The 19,935-nt window shown below is 42.0% G+C and overlaps 1 protein-coding gene and 1 non-coding gene across 5 annotated transcripts; both read left to right on the top strand.

The window, feature by feature from the left end:
- Positions 1-537: 537 nt before the first annotated feature.
- Positions 538-19,027, top strand: gmeb1 (glucocorticoid modulatory element binding protein 1). 4 transcript variants are annotated; one of them, XM_047382951.1, is made up of 10 exons: positions 538-666; positions 5,264-5,439; positions 5,576-5,628; positions 5,711-5,826; positions 8,135-8,238; positions 8,448-8,596; positions 12,328-12,453; positions 12,576-12,713; positions 14,600-14,737; positions 16,557-19,027. In XM_047382951.1, exons 2-10 carry the CDS (start codon positions 5,312-5,314, stop codon positions 17,402-17,404), a joined length of 1,800 nt encoding a protein of 599 aa, XP_047238907.1. In that variant the 5' UTR covers positions 538-666; positions 5,264-5,311; the 3' UTR covers positions 17,405-19,027. The 4 variants fall into 4 exon arrangements, with proteins under 4 accessions (XP_047238907.1, XP_047238908.1, XP_047238905.1 ...); XM_047382952.1 differs by lacking the exon at positions 538-666 and adding an exon at positions 2,462-3,076 and having other exon boundaries at positions 14,615-14,737; XM_047382949.1 differs by lacking the exon at positions 538-666 and adding an exon at positions 2,465-3,076.
- Positions 2,527-2,662, top strand: LOC124880005. The gene has a single exon (XR_007041201.1). It is a non-coding gene; the product is annotated as a U11 spliceosomal RNA (small nuclear RNA).
- Positions 19,028-19,935: the final 908 nt, after the last annotated feature.

Here is a 19,935-nt window from a genome sequence, read left to right as displayed (position 1 = left end):
TGCTGCAATGTTTAGTGTTGTTGTCCTGCTGGCAGAACAGAGCAAGCCTTTGTGTTACTTTAACACATTGGGTTAAAATCCAAAGAAAATAGTGAGGTTTGAGGTTGTAATGTGACATATAGATACTTTTGCAAGGCACTGTACATATTTCCATCTATTCAAGTGAGATGGAAGATTATTATGATTATTATTATTTTGGAAGTTATTGTTTTTTAGTACAATACTTGCTATTTATAAATCCAAATAGGCTGGTCTCATTTATTTTGAGGAAACCAGCAGAGGTCATCACAATATATCTGTCCAACCTTTTGACTAGTATTTACATGTTATTTATAAGTACACACAGTCATACATTGAGACAAACATTTGTTTCCCAAACTAAACAAGAATTGTAGCGTTCCTTTTAAAATCATGTTGGCTTTTTTCTGCATAGCCACATCTGATCCAAATGTGGCTCCAATTCCATCCACCAGGGCCAGTATCAGACCCTGCCGTCAGAACCGGCCACCCAGTACCACCACAAGGTTGAGACCAGCACTCACCACCAGGCACAAGACTCTGCAACCAGTCCACCAAGCCACCAGGCCAGGTTACCTGCTACTAGCTGCAGCTAAAGACCAGCTAACTACTGCACTGCTTCAGCTTCTTTGACTTTTATGCAAACAGGTAACGGCTTCCTGGATATAATTTTACAAAACATGTTTCAAAATGTGTCCAAGAAAAGGGTCCTCTTGAAGAAATCAAAAAGTTATTGGACTTTTTAGCAGAGGAGATTAGTGCAGACAGGCAGCAGCATAATTCTATTCCTGAACTGGTGGAGGAAGTAAGGGTCCTGCAGCTGCAGAATGCAGAGAAACTACATTCTGCAGACCAGCTACTCTGGAACAGACAAATAAATGACCTACATTGTTTCATCAAACAAAACCACCAGTACTTAACATGCATGAGGTGGTTTAAGGTTTTGATGATTTTCTTTGTCATTGTTGGACCCGATCTGGCTAACAAAATCTCCAACATAGCATGGCCAGAAAAAAGGCAGATGAAGAGAAAAAAAAATCCAAATTGAATGTTTCTTTCAGTAAAAATGAGACGGAAATGATAGAGATTGTCAGGAAGTTTAAGAGACCAAAACTCCTCTAACTGGAATGGAACTGATATCATTTTCAAAAGGGTTATTGATGGGATCTCCACACCACATCTGTATCCTGTCTGAAGTTTCAGTCTGGTACATTTCCAAACAAAATAGCTGAAGTCAAAGCAATGTGAATACATTCAATAAAATTATTTATAAACAAAATATATTAGCAGAAGGCCAGTGTGGTTTTAGAGCAAACAGTTAAACAGCGACTGCATTAATTGATTTCGCAGGGCAACACACAAACAACCATGCACACACTCATTTACACACCTAAGGGCAATTTAGAGACACCAATTAACCTAACAGGAATGTCTTTGAACTGTGGGAGGAAGCCGGAGCACCCAGTGAGAACCCACGCATGCACGGGGAGAACATGCAAACTCCATGCAGGAACCCAGGATCTTCTTGCTGCAAGGCAACAGCGCTACCAACTGTGCCACCGTGCAGCCCGTGTAGATATAACACATGCATCAAATTCTATGCAGCCACATTCAATAAACATAGAAAAGTTTATTTCAGTAACTAATTGAAACACAGCATTTTATTTCTATTGATTAAAATGATTTTCTGTTTAGCTTACAGCTAAAGAAAACATGACATTTAAGATCAGAGTATATATATATATATATATATAGCCATAAGGACTACTACAGTAGAATGTAGTAGCCAAAATTGCCAAATGGCAACCAATGGAACCAGCAACATGATGAAACAAGGACTGAATTGACTTAGAAGTGTGGTATGATGTAACAAGTTTATACTTCTTCCCGCCCCATTTTAAACATAAGATTGAGCTATTATACAGTAATTAGTGTGAAATATTTGTTAATTATATATGTTGTTTTGTTATGTTGTTTTTTTTTTTTGTTTTTTTTTTTTACTTTTACTCTTATTTTCCAATCATATTCTAAATGAAACAATATACCCAACTAAACTAAATGGGAAGGGCTTTAAAATATTAGTATCAGGTACAATTGTAGGATCGGGTACATTTACTGTATTTACAAACACTAACACAAGCTAAAGTATAATAACTCACTCTATTCTGAAAATTACTTTTCATTACTATGGTCACTTTTAAAAGTCGTTTTTATGGGTTTTTTTTATTCATCTGGCAACCAATAGAGCGTATCAATAGTGAAAACGCGCCTTTTCTTACCCATCATGCATTTCGGGGGGGTTAATTTTCGATAAAGACTTTGGGAAATTAAACTATTATCAACGAATAGTTCAACACGAAATCGCCAAAACGTGTAGTTGTATTATTGTTGTATGGCACCCCCATATATCCACGATAAACTGTGGCGAAGTCATACATGACTTGGGAACTCTGAGTGAGACACAAAGTACCTGCGGACATATAGATGGCAAAGGCTGTTACCCAGATTAAAAAGGGCTTCTGTCGTGATTGACACAGGGAGGGTGAGGGATACTCACTCTCTCTGCGGAATCGCCATCAAGAGATTTCGGAAGCATAATTTTTTTTACCTGAGGCTGCTGGTAATCTCTATTTCCGGCGCCTCCTTTGAAAGAAAGTAAACAGTAAAATTGTAGAAAGTGCACGTAGCGATATAATAACGCTTCCAGCAAACAAATAATCCGCGATATGTCATGAGGCTAGAGCTGAAGACGTCTAAATTGGTGTATTGAATACAGTTAATGTTTGGAACAGATGGAGTATGGGTGCAATGCAACCCCGTCAATATTAGTAAGAAAACGTAAGGGCTTCGTTACACCTAACACAGTGTCCGTTAGATATATACGTTATAACGTGAAAGTAGCTCAGTCTCGTCAGATCGAGGGATTTTCTATATTTGTTGTTTCTTCGCAAGCTTAAAACAGAGCGAGCGCTGTTAAACAGGAAGTAGAGCTATAACAGTCAAGTACGCATGCGTGAAGCTCCCCACAATCTAGGGATGTGTTTGTCTTCATAAAACGGTAAGGACGGGCCCTTTTCCACACTGTGGATTTGAATATGTATTACTGTACAGTAACGTCTGTTCCAGCGAAACAAGCGGTGATTTTAGCCCCAGGTGTTAGCTTAACTCGCGGAAGGGGTTCAGTCAGCCAGACTCGCGCAGAATGGAGGGGCAACGCCGCCGTCGCCGTGCCGTTGTTTGCTGTACGTGCCGCCGCACAGGGAGACGTCATTTTGAGGGGGAGCGGAGAGTTAAAATGCAGAGTTACGAGGGGACGTACGGTTCATAGACAAGCGGCACGTAGTCGCCACACTTTAAATGCAAAGGCTTACCCGTGTCGGACGGTGAAGTTTCTCAGTATTATCCAGGTTCCTACACACGAAACGATGCTCTAGCATTAGCTGTAATGGCTACCATCAAGCCGAGACTATGTAGCTCGGTGGTTCTGATCAGCGAGTCATATTTGGGTCTGCTTCGAGGTGATTGATGACAGTCTACACAACCTCAGAAGATATACGTCCTAATATTTAACGAGATCGGGCCTATTTGGGTGTAGCGTGGACATAAAGATTGTACCAAAGTAGTCAGTTTCCCCACACTTGCAGCTAAACTGCTGTTTTCCAACCCCACCTCCCCGGTGCGCGTGGGGAAACCCACTGCGTTCAAACTGAATAGTTAAAGTTTGATGGGTTGGATTAAACACTGTGCATGGGCATTTAACGTCTAGTCCTGTGGTTTAAACAGCCTTTAGATGGACAATACGAAACAAATGACTCAGTAAAAACAAGCTGTTAGTATCTAAAGTCATGGCCTGATTTTGGGTCAACCAAACCGTCTGGATAGATAAAACCCAACCGTCACAAGTTCCACCGTCTGAAGAAACGTTTTATGGAAAAATAAGCGCGAGTGGAGGAGTCAAGAGGAGGTTTTCTAGACCAACTGTCTTGCATGGCAGTGGCAGTATTATGCTGTGGGGTTGTGGCACTAAACAAAGTTGGTGGAATAACCAAGAAGCAGGACTACCTCTAAATTCCTATGTGTGAGTCTGTGTAGATGAGGAGAGACCAGTTTGTGCATGAACTCTTGTTTTAAAGAATCATTGGAGGTGTTTCCTCCTGCCCTTGAAAAAGAGGAGCTCAAATCCAATAAATAAATGCCCCATATTTCTATGCCCTAATGGCCATGAGAGTAAACATTCAATCACAGATGTATGCTTCAACTTACTAACAAAGCTACTAGATGTGACAAGCATACTAAATTATTCAACTTGATTTTTAGGTATGACTATCAGGTTTGTTGAATTATGTTGCATGATAATTCTTGGGAGTTTAAACCACTGTTATGTTAATTTAGCTGGAAATGACACATTGGTTTAAAGGTTTTTACAGACAAAGGACTCTGTAGAGCCGACAGTTACAGCGGCAGGTCTGTTGAGTTAGGTCTCTATCAGCTTTGCAAATACTGTCTTTGTTAAACAGTTTAAGCTTGGACTGGATAGAGAGCAACAATGAACATAAATGTTCAAGCCTTTATACAGATTCTCAGTTTAATTTAGGTCTGGATTCAATGAAACTTTAACACATGCTTTAAACTAAACCATTCCACTGTAGCTTGTGCATAATTGAGGAAAGTTTGCTCCTGTTCTGTTTCTGGCCTCAGCGGTTTGTTGGATAACAAACAGCATCACGGAGACCAAGGAACACCGCAGACAGGTCAGGGAGAACGTTAAAGAGCAGGAAAAACAGAGTTAGCTTCTAAAACAATATCCCAAGGTTTGAACATCTCACAGAGCTCTGTTCAATCCACCATCTGAACATGGAAAGAGGATGGACCAACTGCAGACCTACCAAGACATGGACGTCCACCTAAACTGTCAGCAGAGCATGGATCAGAATGACAGCCAAGAGGACCATGGTAAATCTGGAGGAGAATCTGTCGATAGGATAACTTTCCGTCCTGTATTCCTGAGATCTGGCCTTATTGGAAAATCAATTTGCTAAACACACCAGCCCCACCATGACACATTGTGGTAGCAGCACTGTGCGATCAGGATGTTGTTCTTCATAAGAGTCAGTAAAGCAGTTGGCTGAACTAGCTGTTGCCAGTTTAGTAGCTAAAGTATCCTAATGACCATATTTGAACAACTAAAATCTGTACTTCAACATGGATGACTGAGTAAAATGTATATGTTGTGCCTCCATTACAGATGTTGCATGAATGCTGCCACCCACTCTAGTGCTCTGTTGTGAGAGTGATGGCAAACACCAATGAGGTGACGGTCTCTGTGGGAGACATGGTGATGGTGAAGACTGAGGATGAAGGTGATTCAGATGACCCCAATAAGACTCAGGTCATCCTGCAGCTCCAACCTATCAGCACTGGGTATGTACTAAAGCCAGGATACCTATGGAGACCACCTTCCCGTTCAGACCTACATAGTGTATAAAATCCAGCAACATGCATGAGAAATGGTCACTGTGTTCTAACATGAAGATGTGTGAATTTTCTTCTCATGCAGAGATGAGTCAGCCGAAACCGATGCAGCTGTTATGGCTGTTGAAGATCAATCGGGTGAGAGTCTGTCGAAATAATATACAGGAAATTAGCACGGATGTTTCACATCTCTAAAAGTGTGTTTGTTACTTTCCTGCAGAGCAAACAGAGGGGGAAGATGTTGAAATTGGCTGTCCTATAACATGTGGCGACTGTAAAGCTGTGTTGCTTGTGAAAAAATTTGTGTGCCCTGGGATCAACGTGAAATGTGTAAAGGTGTGTATGTGAGGAAGAGTCCACCTGAAACCCCTTTGTTAATTCAATCAGCACCTCTATTACTACAAGGCAGAAGCAATAGCTACCTTCAAAGAACATACGTTATAAGAATGTTCTTTACCATTTTAGATTTTAACATTAGTGTTTTTACTCATTTATGTAATTATTTTATTTTTCTTCTTATAAAATATACATATATCAGAATCAGAATGAAGTACAGTGAAATTGAGAAAAACGTTATCTTGTCATTGTATAGAGCCATAAATAACTGAAGTAAAATAAAATATAAACACTTGAACACACATTCCCTCTGATTGCATCTCCTTTACATTCTGGCTGGATTGAGTTTAGCTGTTGCTGTTGGTGAGAAACTGTTGTTGGATCTGCTTGTCCTTGCTCCGTAGCGTCTGCCTCATGGTAACACTTCAAACAGAGCGTGACCCGGATGAGAAGTGTCATTTATGATGTCCGGGGCTTTTTAGAGACCGTGAGAACCATGAGATTCCTCGAGTGTGGGGAGAGGGCAGCCAGCAATCTTTTAATGACCCTCTGGAGCGCTTTCCTCTGAGCCACTGAGCAGCTGCTGTACCACACACAGATGCAGCAGGTGCTCTACTTTTATCAGTAGAGCACCGATAAAAGACACTAGAAGTCTTTGTCTGATGTTATGTCTGGCTCCGCCCCGGCAGGAAGCTGTGGATTTACATGCAGGTAGAGTATGGGAGCCCAACGTCCCTAAGTTTGTCCACCATACTGTGGGAGATGATGGTGTTGAATGCTGAGCTATAGTCCCCAAAAAGGAGCCACACATAGCTCCTCGCTGTTTTAGATGGGACCGTGCAGCATGGAGGGCTGTGGCTTTTGCATCCTCAGTGGATCTATTAGCCCCATAGGCTAATTGATGGGGGTCAAAACCTTTGGGGAGGAGTGAAGAGTGAGCCCTTACCAGACGTTCAAAGCATTTCATGACCACAGGTGTGCAACTGGCCATTTGTCATGGCTAGAAATGTGGGTTTCTTGAGCAGGGAGACAATGATGGAGGATTTTATACAGGTTGGGACAGTGGATTGTTACAGGTAATCCTGCCAGCTGATCATCCAGGAAGGCCCGGGGTAGTTCCACAGTAGCAATATCTATGCAGGTCTTGATGTAACATAAAATACAGTCTGTGAACACCTCCAGGTCTGGGTCTGCAAAAATTTCCCAGTTGGTCCTGTCAGTGTAGTCCTGCAGCTGTTGGGAAGCATCCATGGGCCAAGTCTGAACAGTTTGTGTAATGTTAAGAGCAGTTTTCCAGAGGGGGACATAAGCAGGAATTAAAAACCGTGACGTGGTCAGGCTGGCCGAGGTGTGGCAGTGGCCTAGCCTTGTAACACAGCTTGAAGTTGCTGTAGACCTTGTCTAGTGTGTTAGCTATTCTGGCAGTAGACTTTACGTGCTGGTGGAATTTGAGGAGCACTGCCTTTAAGTCTACATGATTAAAGCCCCCCGCTCAGCATCAGGGTTCCTGCTCTGTTGGTCACTAATGCTGCTATTTAGAAGTCCGACTGCCAAGCTAGCGTTAGTTAGTAGGTAGGTAGATAGTTACCAAGACTGTAGTAAATTCTCCAAGGAGATGGATGGGCCACTACAGCCAATGTCTTAGTCCAGCTGTTACTAATTTGCACACAGAGCCCCCCTCCTCTGCTTTACGTGGGTCCTGCATCCTGTCCTAGTGCAGCGCAGTGTAGCATGCTAGCAATAGCAGAATCTGTGATGGTTGAGTGCAACCAGGTCTCTGTGACCAACAGAATGCAACTGTCTCTCACAGTCTTGTTTGTGGCTACATGTATCCTCAGTTCATCTATCTTGTTGGCATGTCATCTGGCATTGGTCTGTGTGGCTGTCTTCTTAGCCTAGCTACTGCACCGACCCTGCAGCCTCACTCACGGCGCCACCATGTCTCCATGAGATCCGGGATTTTCATGCCTCTTTTCCACTAGTCGCTGTTCAGTACATCATTCAGTTACATCAGTAATATGCCACTCAAAACAAACTCCTATTTTTAAGGAGATCTTGCTGACTGTAGATGTTGATGCATTTCCAGTTCCTCCTCCTCAATAATTGATTGATTTTTCTCACTCATTCCTCATTGCTTTACCAATATTTACTTGTTTTATCTGTTTACGTGATCATTTAGATATTTTCATTTTGTGTCTCTAAAGCTGACTGTGTGAAAAGTGATTTGAAATACATTTGATTGATTGATTGATTGATTGACGAGTCTAGATGGCTGACCTGTTAACTCTTGTACTGCTGTCTCCTACAGTATGAAGACCAGCTGATCAGTCCAAAGCAGTTTGTGCATCTGTCTGGAAAAGCCACTCTGAAAGACTGGAAGAGAGCCATCAGGATGGGGGGAGTCATGTTAAGGTGAGGGCAGTGGGTTAGAGGAGAGGTTATATACTGCCACGTGGTTACTTTACTGACTGTAAGCCTCCTGCAGACTCTTTCTATTGTAGCATTTGGAGCGAGCTTATATATGGTTTGTGCATTTAAAACGGAGACACATCCAGATATTTATAGCCCTAAGGAGAGACTGTTTCCTTGTTCTTTAAGCCTTCCCTGTTTCTGCTTTGCAGGAAAATGATGGATTCAGGTCAACTGGACTTCTATCAGCACAGCACACTGTGTACCAACACGTGCCGCAGCACCAAGTTTGACCTATTAATCAACAATACTCGCTTCCCTCCGGACAGTACCGGCCTTATTACACCCACATCCTCTCAGGGTGAGAAGGCTCAGATTTATATGGTTGCTGTTTGTTTTGTTAAAGAGTGCAAAAAATGTAAACAGGATTCAGTAAATCCATTCGTTTAAATCTACAAGTGGATTGTAGCGGTGGATAGCTTTTATGTTTAGAAAGAATATACTTCTAGTCAGTGTTGAAGCTGTAGAGTACAAGTTATTCCTGTGCAGTAAAGAGATGTACAGCACTTTAAAAAGGTCGCAGCCTGAGGACTCACATTACAAACCCTCTCTGTATTTTCTTGACATTTTCTGTGATGGAACAACACAAAGTAGACCCTCATTGAGAAATGAATGCACATTTGTATGAATCTATTTTTGTATGGCCATGTGATGTGAAACACAGACTGACTCCTGGAGTTTAAAAGTGAATTCTGTGTTTTAGGTAGAATATCAGGAGGACCAAGTGATGTCACCCACTTACACAGTAAAAGTTACACCCTGTTGGTCGTTGTTTGTGCTCCATGTCAGGTTGATGCGACCTGCTTAGCTGATGCTCAACCAAGCACTGCATGCTGCTATGATAGATACTTTATCATTTAGTATATGTAATATACATACACTCCTATTGAAAAAGTATTTGCCCTTTCAAAGATTTCTTCTTTTTGTGTTTTTTTTATGTTTTAGATCATCAGACAAATATTAACATTAGATAATGCTAACCTCAGCAAATACAAAAAGCAGTTTTTAAAAGATTTTGATATTCATCAAAGCTGCAGCAGGCAACTTTTGTAAAGATGTATTTTTACACACAGTATTTGTAAAAACTGTCACTATGTCCTGACAGTAGAATAAGAGACAGATGATCTGTGAAAAAAAATCAAGCTCCTCTGGCTTCTTCCAATGGTCCTACTGCCGTTTGCAGAAAACAACACCGCTCCTGGTCAGAACCAACCAATCATAGCCAGGAGGAATCTTTTAGCATTGTCAATCATGCTCGTGTATGCTCTCTCACACCCATCCCCCGCACAGTGCATACCGTTGTTCAGGATTGCTAGTGTGCTGCAGCTGTGCTAATGATTTGAGGACCAAGTTTGTAGTCAAAGTATGGGCAGGCCATAGTCAATGTAAAGCATATCCTTGATGTTTCATCCTTACCAGTGAATAGCTGTTTATCCGCCGTCATCGGTGGCCCTGCTCAATAACCTGCGCGTACAGAGCAGGCTCTACTGTCGAGGGAGGGCTGTAGCAAAGCAGAGAGCAAGAGGGAAGGTGTGCTTGTTCACATTTTCAGGCTAAGTCCACGGTTTTCTCAGAACTCCCTACTGCAGCTTTAAGTGACAAAGACTATCCAAACCAACATGGCCCCATATAAAAAAAGTAATCACCCCCTAAACCTAATAACTGCATGTGTCACCCTCAGCAGCGACAACTGACATCAAGTGTTTGTGATAACTGCTGTGAGTCTTTAATATCACCACTGAATTTTGCCCAATTTACTTTGTAGTTTAGAGTACAGAATCTGATTTGGATTTCAGTAAAGACTTTAGCTAGGCCACACCAAAACGTCATCTTTTTTGATATTCAGAAGTGACTACTGCTACTGTGCTTTGGATCGTTGTTCTGCTGCAGCATTAAAGTGCGACTGGACTTAAGGTTCTGTGCTAATGGTTGGACATTGTCCTGCGGGATGTTCTGGTAGAGAGCAAATTCTTGATTCCATGAACTGTGGTGACTTGTCCATGTCTTCAGGAAGCAGAGCAGCACTAAATATCACACTGCTGTTAGTTGCTGATCAGATGTAACAAAAAGTTTCTTTAATTTCATATTAAACAATCGTGCTGCTTTAATATTCAGTAAAAAAAAAAACTGACAGGTTAAGTTTAAATAACTTCATAAAACCTTCCAGGTCCAACCTGCATGTCTTTTGGGGTATACTGTATCTCCACCAGTAAATCAGCGCAAGCTTTGCATAATATCTTTGAACATAAAAAAAACTTAAGTCTTACCACAGCCTCACTGTTGGATTTATATCCAGGCTTTGACTGGGCCATTCTAACACATGAATATGCTTTCATTTGAACCATAGTATCTCTGGCTTTATGTTTAGGGTGGTTGTCCTGCTGGAAGATGAACATCCATCCTAATATCAGGTCTTCTTACATGTTTTCTTCCTGGATTTACTTCCATCCATCTTCCAAACAGCTGTGACCAGCTTCTGTGTCCTGCTGGAGAGAAGTATCACCTCAGCATGATGCTGCCTCCACCATGTTTTACTGTGGGGGTGGTGTGTTCAGTGTAATTTGTAGTTTTACTTTTCTGACTTTTTTTTTTGCATTTGGGCTGAAAAGTGTAATGTTGATCTCATCTGAGTAGAGCGCCTTCATCCACATGTCTGCTGTGTCTCCTACATGCCTTGTGACAAACCGGCAAACAGGACTTCTTGACACCAGACATGTGCAGTGCACAAATCCTTGGTCCTCATGATGCTGTTGGTTCTCCAGGGTTAGGGTGAGGTTCTCTAGAAACAAAATGGCTGCAGTTAAATGACACAGAGCTGGACTGTTAGCATTAGGCGCATTAAGCAACTTCTGATGGTAATTGATTGTACTGGACTTTAGTTATATCAGAGTAAAGGGGCCTAGATATGCATGTCACACTTTTCAGTTATAATTATTCTTCCATTTTACAGCTCTGCAATACGTTGGTCTGTCACATAAAATCCCAATGAAATACTTTGAAGTCTGCGGTTTGAATAGGACAAGATTTCATTAGGCATTATACATTAATGCAGGGGTTCCCACAGTGGGGGACGTGAGACACCGAGTGGGGGGTCGTCAAATGATTTTCAGCATTATCACGATGTGACAGCCGAGGAGTATGGAGGGCCAAAAGGAACTAAATTTAAAGAAACAAATATGAAATAAATAAATGTAACATGAAATGTCTTATTAAACAATATATGATTAAATTAAATAATCAAATGTCATTAAAAAATAATTAATTTGAAAATAGAGTCGGCAGTTTCTGGCACTGCTAGTTTAGGGATCACAAGCTGGAAAGTTTGGGAACCCCTGCATTAATATATGGATAAAAACAACCATTTCAAAGCCTCTCAATAAAAGCCTGATTATGATTACTGTCAAACCAGAGAGTAGCATGAGACTCTCTAACTATGTTTTTAATGCCGTTTTATCTGTTCGCAGCCTCTGCACTGTGAAAAACAGCCACTCTGCAACAACCTGTCACAGCTTTTCATAATTGACCTGACAGTTTACCCACAGCTGAGTGAAGCTGGTCCCCCCACCTTCTTCACATCAAACAAAAATGGTGTCAAATGTCTCTGCTACGTTTGTGGCGGTTTGTGCAGCGACAATTTTCGTTTGTGCCGTTATCATTTTGAAGATATTAATGAAAGCTTCCACAGGTCGCCAAAGGTCAACCAGCTCCTCATCTACTTCAAGTGATGCCATCATGTTGATCAAATGAAAGGCCTGCATCTAGACAAACAGTTGAACTTTGCTGCCCTTTCACACATACATACAGGCGTGTTTGATGACCTTTAGTGACCCCGGATCATTTTTATTAATCATTTTAAAATGATAGCGGCACAAAAAAAAGTTTTGCTGCACAAATGTTTGAAGAAGGTGGAGGGGGGGCAACTTCACTTAGCTTTTACCCACTGATGTGCCAAAGGAACACTTTCATTCATGATTCACACTCTCCCGTCTGTTTTACTAGTCCAGTGTTTCTGCTGTCTTGTGTAACCTGCAGTTCAGGCGGTCCAGGGTAACGGCGGGACGGTGGCCGAGGACCGTGCCGAGATCCTGGGCAGGAAGTTGGACTGGAGCTCGTGCTCAATGGAGTCTGGAGATACGAAGGGATCCAATGAGATCTCAGGTCACAATGAAAGGCCAACAACTAACAGCTAACTGTCACAATAAAGGAACTGTCTGCACTATTTCTGACTGAAACAAAGAGTGCTTTTCTGAATGAGGCTTTTCTGTGGCGTCTGTCTATAGAGGACACGCTGAATTTTTGGAAGGGCATTGCTGATGTGGGGCTGCTGGGAGAAGTGGTGACCAACATCAACACAGAGCTGGTGCAGATGCTGGACGGTGTGCTCCAACGTAGAGAGCAGACAGCCTTACAGGACACAGGTATGAAAACAGACAATCCATTAAAGGAGTGATGCATTACTGAAACAGAACATCATGCAGCGGCTGCTCCTCTGCTCTGAAGTGTTGAAATGTCAAATTATATGAAAGAAAGAACAAATCCTGCTGCTGTTGGAACCCAACTTAACATGTTTTCAAATATGGCTTTCATGGCAGTAATGAACAACATACAGGTCCTTCTCAAAATATTAGCATATTGTGATAAAGTTAATTATTTTCCATAATGTCATGATGAAAATTTAACATTCATATATTTTAGATTCATTGCACACTAACTGAAATATTTCAGGTCTTTTATTGTCTTAATATGGATGATTTTGGCATACAGTTCATGAAAACCCAAAATTCCTATCTCACAAAATTAGCATATTTCATCCGACCAATAAAAGAAAAGTGTTTTTAATACAAAAAATGTCAACCTTCAAATAATCATGTACAGTTATGCACTCAATACTTGGTCGGGAATCCTTTTGCAGAAATGACTGCTTCAATGCGGCGTGGCATGGAGGCAATCAGCCTGTGGCACTGCTGAGGTCTTATGGGGGCCCAGGATGCTTCGATAGCGGCCTTTAGCTCATCCAGAGTGTTGGGTCTTGAGTCTCTCAACGTTCTCTTCACAATATCCCACAGATTCTCTATGGGGTTCAGGTCAGGAGAGTTGGCAGGCCAATTGAGCACAGTGATACCATGGTCAGTAAACCATTTACCAGTGGTTTTGACACTGTGAGCAGGTGCCAGGTCGTGCTGAAAAATGAAATCTTCATCTCCATAAAGCTTTTCAGCAGATGGAAGCATGAAATGCTCCAAAATCTCCTGATAGCTAGCTGCATTGACCCTGCCCTTGATAAAACACAGTGGACCAACACCAGCAGCTGACACGGCACCCCAGACCATCACTGACTGTGGGTACTTGACACTGGACTTCTGGCATTTTGGCATTTCCTTCTCCCCAGTCTTCCTCCAGACTCTGGCACCTTGATTTCCGAATGACATGCAGAATTTGCTTTCATCCGAAAAAAGTACTTTGGACCACTGAGCAACAGTCCAGTGCTGCTTCTCTGTAGCCCAGGTCAGGCGCTTCTGCCGCTGTTTCTGGTTCAAAAGTGGCTTGACCTGGGGAATGCGGCACCTGTAGCCCATTTCCTGCACACGCCTGTGCACGGTGGCTCTGGATGTTTCTACTCCAGACTCAGTCCACTGCTTCCGCAGGTCCCCCAAGGTCTGGAATCGGCCCTTCTCCACAATCTTCCTCAGGGTCCGGTCACCTCTTCTCGTTGTGCAGCGTTTTCTGCCACACTTTTTCCTTCCCACAGACTTCCCACTGAGGTGCCTTGATACAGCACTCTGGGAACAGCCTATTCGTTCAGAAATTTCTTTCTGTGTCTTACCCTCTTGCTTGAGGGTGTCAATAGTGGTCTTCTGGACAGCAGTCAGGTCGGCAGTCTTACCCATGATTGGGGTTTTGAGTGATGAACCAGGCTGGGAGTTTTAAAGGCCTCAGGAATCTTTTGCAGGTGTTTAGAGTTAACTCGTTGATTCAGATGATTAGGTTCATAGCTCGTTTAGAGACCCTTTTAATGATATGCTAATTTTGTGAAATAGGAATTTTGGGTTTTCATGAGCTGTATGCCAGAATCATCCGTATTAAGACAATAAAAGACCTGAAATATTTCAGTTAGTGTGCAATGAATCTAAAATATATGAATGTTAAATTTTCATCATTACATTATGGAAAATAATGAACTTTATCACAATATGCTAATATTTTGAGAAGGACCTGTATGTATTTACTGGATGCAGCAGCTGAAGTTGTTCCTCCTTTCTGACTGACCAAGTGACCCTATGATTGGTTGCCACACTGATCCCAGATTCCTGTCTGGTAGAGGTGGCTGTGCTCAGTAACCTTGCCCAAGTCTTCGGCTTGCTGGACTCCGTCAAGAAGATTCTGGAGAAGAGGAAACAGCAGATAGATCCCAGCCAGGAGCAGATCCTCAGCACCCTCGCCAGTGAGTACACTACAGCCACTGAGAAATATTCGTTATTCACGTAGATCTCAGAACATCACGCTGTAAACACAGAGCACTGACGACATGATGCCTCCTAGATGTCAAGATGGACAGAGATGAATTCAATGCTGTTCAGCATGAATCAGAGTTTTCAACCAAATCTGTTACAGTAGTACTTCAAATTCTTGTCACCTTCATAAAACAAAGGATGCCAGGTTGACAAGATGTCTCCAGGAGATTATGACGAACTTTAACACTGAGATCAAATATACCACATTAATACACTAGATAGTCTTTTGCCATATTTCCACTTAAAAATTCTAGGTTGGTAAACATGAGAATCTTTTTCTGAAGTAGTTAGTTTGATGTGAGAAGATATGCTAATTTAAAACATAATGACAGCTTGTGATCCTGTTGTTTAAGTAGGAAAATCCATATTTTATATTTTTACATGTGTGGTTGTTTCATAAGTTACATACATTGCAAATATCTCCTGATGCAGACAATTTTCTTTGCCAACCCTGGTAAATATGTGTAAAAAGCCTTAAATTAATTTGATCTTTAATGATACACTGTTTATTAGGCTAGGTACCCTTTTGGTCATATTATCATTTTATACATATTGTCCAACCATCAAGTTGTATAAAGGTGAATGCTTATGATATTAAAGCATATCAGGTATTTGTTTAATGAGGGGTGTGGGTCCTAAGAAGATCAACACACTATATGAAGCTAAACGTTTTTATTGGGCAGCTTAAAAAGTCAAAAAATATAAAAAGTCTTTTTTTTCCAAGACATGCAACAGTTAAACTTACAAGATATCCCAGAACCATCAAACATTATGTTGCCAATAATGAACAGGTTTACAAGAAATGTGTTGAGTAAAAAAACGGTCAATTAACTGCCGAAGGTTCGAGAAGATTTAAATGTGAAGATACGAGGAACCAATTCTCCTCCAGCGCTGTTAAAGTCCAGAACAGCAACCTACCTGGAGGGCCCAGAACTACCAGGTGTTCAAAGCTCAGAGAGATGGCCAAGTTCAGACACCAGCAGGTTGGAGGTGTGCTACTGGTATGGGCTGCTATTTTTAAAGATGAGCACATTTTTGGGGTTGAGGATGGACTAAAACTCAACTCCCAAACCTACTGCCAGTTTTTAGAAGACACTTTCTTTAGGTGGTGATGAAGGAGAAGGTTTGTACCTTTCAGAAAGTTTTCAAGATTTGTTTTGCCCTTCTTTACCATCCTGCTGTGTCTGGTGGCAACATAGTTATGGCTCCTCCTAGTGGCCAGTGGCTAAAAGTAAGGTCTTCTGTGTCATTATATTTAAATCCCAGGGAAACAGAAAGCCTCACTAATTATTAGTTAACTAATGAGTTAATTATTTTCTTCTTTTTTTTTTTTACTGTTTTTAACTCATCAGACAATCAGAATGAACAACTTGACCTCATGTAACTCCTCTCCTGTTATGTTACGTGTGTATCTGTGGATATTATCTTGATATTTCTTGCATAGTACTCATATTATTATTTATTATCAGAAGTATGTTATATGTATAATAATGTATTAAATATATATTTTTAGAGGTTTGTTTTGCACGAGTTTAAAATCGAATTCCTGCCAGTTTGACAGAAGGTCATATGTTAAGATTTGACAACTCACTAAAGGAGAAACTTTTCTAAAGGTTTCGAAACGTGCCTAAACCAAGAGCCAACCTTTAGTTGAATGATTATTTGAATCACTATTGCCTCTTTATTGAAATTGTCAGATGTATCTTGATATCAGACGGTCAGTAATGAAATCTGATCTTGTGTCTGCAGACCTGGAAGCTCAGTTGGAAGAACAAAAACAGCAGCAGCAGGTGCGAGCCCTCCTCTCCTCTCCTCAGGTGGCCAAAAACAAAACTAAGCGGCCAACTAAGCGGCCCCGCCTCCAGAGGCCCGCTTCCACCACCACCCTCCTTACGTCCCCCATCAGCCAGCAGGCCACCCTGCAGCCCCAGCAGTTCACTGTACTGTCCCCCATCTCGCTGTCCTCGGTGGGGCAGCCGTTCACCATGGCAGGGCTGCCCATCGCCTCCTTAGCCCAGTCCTCCAACACAGTCACCCTACTCCCTGCTGGCTCCCAGCTTTTCACTCGTTACATGGTTGCCGGAGATGGAAAGGGAGATAGCATCACTTTGCACCCTTCCTCTGGCCTTACGTTGGTGGGTACCACTGCCGTTCAGGACTCCAGCCAGCTAGGTACGGTGGTGAGCCCTGTGGAGCTGGTGCACCTGAGCCAGCATGCCAGTGGTGCGGAGATGGTCCCCATTGAAGGCCAAATGGTGGACGGCACCATGCTGGTGCAGCAGGAGGTGATGCAAGGGGAGATGGAAACCGGCCAGGAACACACGGTCATCGAGATCAACCCCTCTCCTGTTGAGCAAACGGTGGGGATGATGGAGCTGCAGTTGGCCGAGGAGCCGGGCAGAGATGCCACTGGCATGGTGGTCCAGAGTGCCATTGAAGTAACCATGGCGTCAGAGGCAGAGGACACGCAGTGCCAAATGCAGCAGCCGCAGACTGAGGGGGTTGAGGGGCTACAGCTGGATGCTAGCGGACAGTTATCAAGTGTGCAGATCGTAGTAATAGAGGAAAATACTCAGGATGAAAACAAGGCCACATAAGACCAGCACGGGTTCTCTCCAGCAACACAGCAGACCACTCTCACTGCTGTGTGTTTGTAACTCTGCAGCTGATTTTAATTTCACACACAAGTTTCACAGCAAAGAAGGAGCTGAATATTTGGGCTTGTTCAGCATCTAAAGGAAAAGTCTGGCTCAGCACAACTTGGTTCTGATGTTTGTAACTTTGGGCGTAACAAAGACGAGCCAACAGATTGTTGAATCCTCTGGAGGGCTGTTGGTTTGACTGGTCAGATCTCCACACATACCATCAATCAGCCTCTGTGCTTTGTAGATGTTAGAGCTCCCAATTCTCTCCAGTTATACTGCATGGAACAGTAATGTCTAAAACACTTTATTGGTTTATTGCAAATAAATGATGAGATGGTCTAAAATATAATAAGGAAGCACCCAGAAAGAACAATTCCTTCCACAGTGATATTGTAAGGAACTGCTGCATCCAGGGAAGGTACCAGAGGGCAGAAGTGGTGCATCCTGAGTGGAGCAGCCAGGTTATCTGGCAGGAGCTGAAGCACCTGACTGTGGGACACTGAGGATGCTCCATACACATATCAGACAGCGTGTATTAGAGGGAGCTTCATACATGTGACAATCAGTTTTTTCTTGAGGGTGGATGTTCATACAGGGCCTTTGCCCCGTTAGACTGACACCACCTGTGTGGGCTTCAATATATCTGTTTGCCCTAAGATCCGGGCAACTGTACAAGGGTCAGGATTAGAGTAGGTCACCTGACTGTCCGACGCTTCAGCAGCCCCTACCGCTCCACCACTGATGCAACCACCCGTTCCTTCTGGTGGTCGTGTTCCACATACTAGCACCACCTACACACCCGTCAGAGATCTGCATGTCTACCAAATTGCGTCCAAACCAGACTATTCCGTCTTGTTGCCTGACTGCATCTGTACTGTTTCATCAGTGCGATTAAATTCTCTGTGGTGTCGTTTGCTAATTTATTCCAGATTTATTACTGGTCAAAAACTAAGAAGAGCACAAAGTTGTACTGAGTCAGTTTTTTCCTTCAAGACCCTGTGAACAAACAGAAGCTAAAAGATGAATCTGTAAATGTAAATTCATTGTACAGGGCCGGATGCATCTCCCTCTGTTCTTCATAGGAATCTTTACCAAGAAGTGTTGTCGTTGATGAACCGCTTTGTTTCATGTGTTTTTCAGCCAGGTTCAGTCGTTTTTGCACTGTGTGACGACTTTGAAGGACTTCTAGACGACGTAGACATTTCTTTAGAATGTGGCCCTGCTGCTGCTGGGCATCTCAAGTGTTTTTGTTTCTGCACAGATTTATCTCCTCACTGGGCCTGCACTGGTTTTCCTCACCTGCCTTTTTTCGGTATGATGAATTGTCTATGTAAGGAACTGAAAGAACGTACCTGCAAGATGTCCCATTTGCCTGTAAATTCCTGATATATTTATTAGTTTTCAAGCTGTAGAGGTTTGGCCTGTTTGAAGTGCAGATGTGGATGAATTAATTAAGTTCTTTGCTACAGCTCGCACCAACAAACATCTGTTCAGTAATTTAATTTAACAAATGAGAGCATTTCCAAACTGAATTTGTAATGTGTTTTAATATCAGATTAAAAGATACAAGCTGAAGGTGTTGTTTGTGTGTTTGACCACCATAGGGCGCTGTGTGCTCACCGTGTATGGCTCCGAACTGGAGCAGATCTCTACCTCCTGCATGTGTTTTGTTCTACCTCCAGTCACGCAGTGTGATGCAAAGAGGATTAGTTCAAAGAAGACTCCTTCTTTTGTCGTTCTTGACGGGACTGAAGAACGATCTGTGGTGTTCTTTAGGACTTGACCAGTAAATGATTGCTAGCTGTGATCTCCTGAGATCTAATTCATCCATCTCAACCTGTAGTGCAGAAAGAAACTGAAGTTGTTTTCATGAGCAATGAACATGCTCGTATGCTCGTACCTACACGCTTCCGGTTTTCGTCTTTGTTGCCTAAGTAATATAATTTCAAATGAAATGAAATTGAAAAAGTAGCATAATAAGCAAGCGAAGTAGTAAACGCAAAGAACGCTTCTCACTAAGACTCTAAGAGAGTTCTGTTGTTTAAGGAAAGGAGCCATTCAAAAGAATTGATTTGTTCCTCAACGCCACATCACTAATAAGTAATAAAAATATTCATATATTTACAATCCTACTTTTTACTATTTTCCTTTTTTTCTATATGGTTTCCATATAAGTTTAGTGATTCAAAACAGATTCCAAATTATATGAAATAATCTGTTCTTTCTGTAGCATCCTTGTATAATGTAACAAAACAAAGATGATGAAAATCTAAATCTCCATTCCAGTGCCCAACATTGTACACTATGTAATACTCACTGTAATTTTGCTTTAATGAATTTTATGTTTCTTTCCCTCTTCCAAATAATCCTATCATCTACAAACAGTGAGACAACCACAGACTACATTCCTAAAAAAATCATTGATTATGATAGTAAACATGAGTGGGCCAACTATACTGCCTTGAAGAGTCCCATTTTCTACT

Source organism: Girardinichthys multiradiatus, chromosome 13, assembly GCF_021462225.1.
Source record: "Girardinichthys multiradiatus isolate DD_20200921_A chromosome 13, DD_fGirMul_XY1, whole genome shotgun sequence".
Lineage (NCBI taxonomy): Eukaryota > Metazoa > Chordata > Actinopteri > Cyprinodontiformes > Goodeidae > Girardinichthys > Girardinichthys multiradiatus.
The sequence above is the reverse complement of the archived record's forward strand: the minus strand, read 5'-3'. Positions and strand labels throughout refer to the sequence as shown.

Coding starts and splice junctions, on each gene's coding strand:
- gmeb1 (XM_047382951.1), top strand. CDS start 5,312: ATGGCAAACACCAATGAGGTGACGGTCTCTGTGGGAGACATGGTGATG. Junction 5,629..5,710: donor GGCTGTTGAAGATCAATCGG/GTGAGAGTCTGT, acceptor ACTTTCCTGCAG/AGCAAACAGAGGGGGAAGAT. Junction 12,454..12,575: donor GGGATCCAATGAGATCTCAG/GTCACAATGAAA, acceptor GTCTGTCTATAG/AGGACACGCTGAATTTTTGG.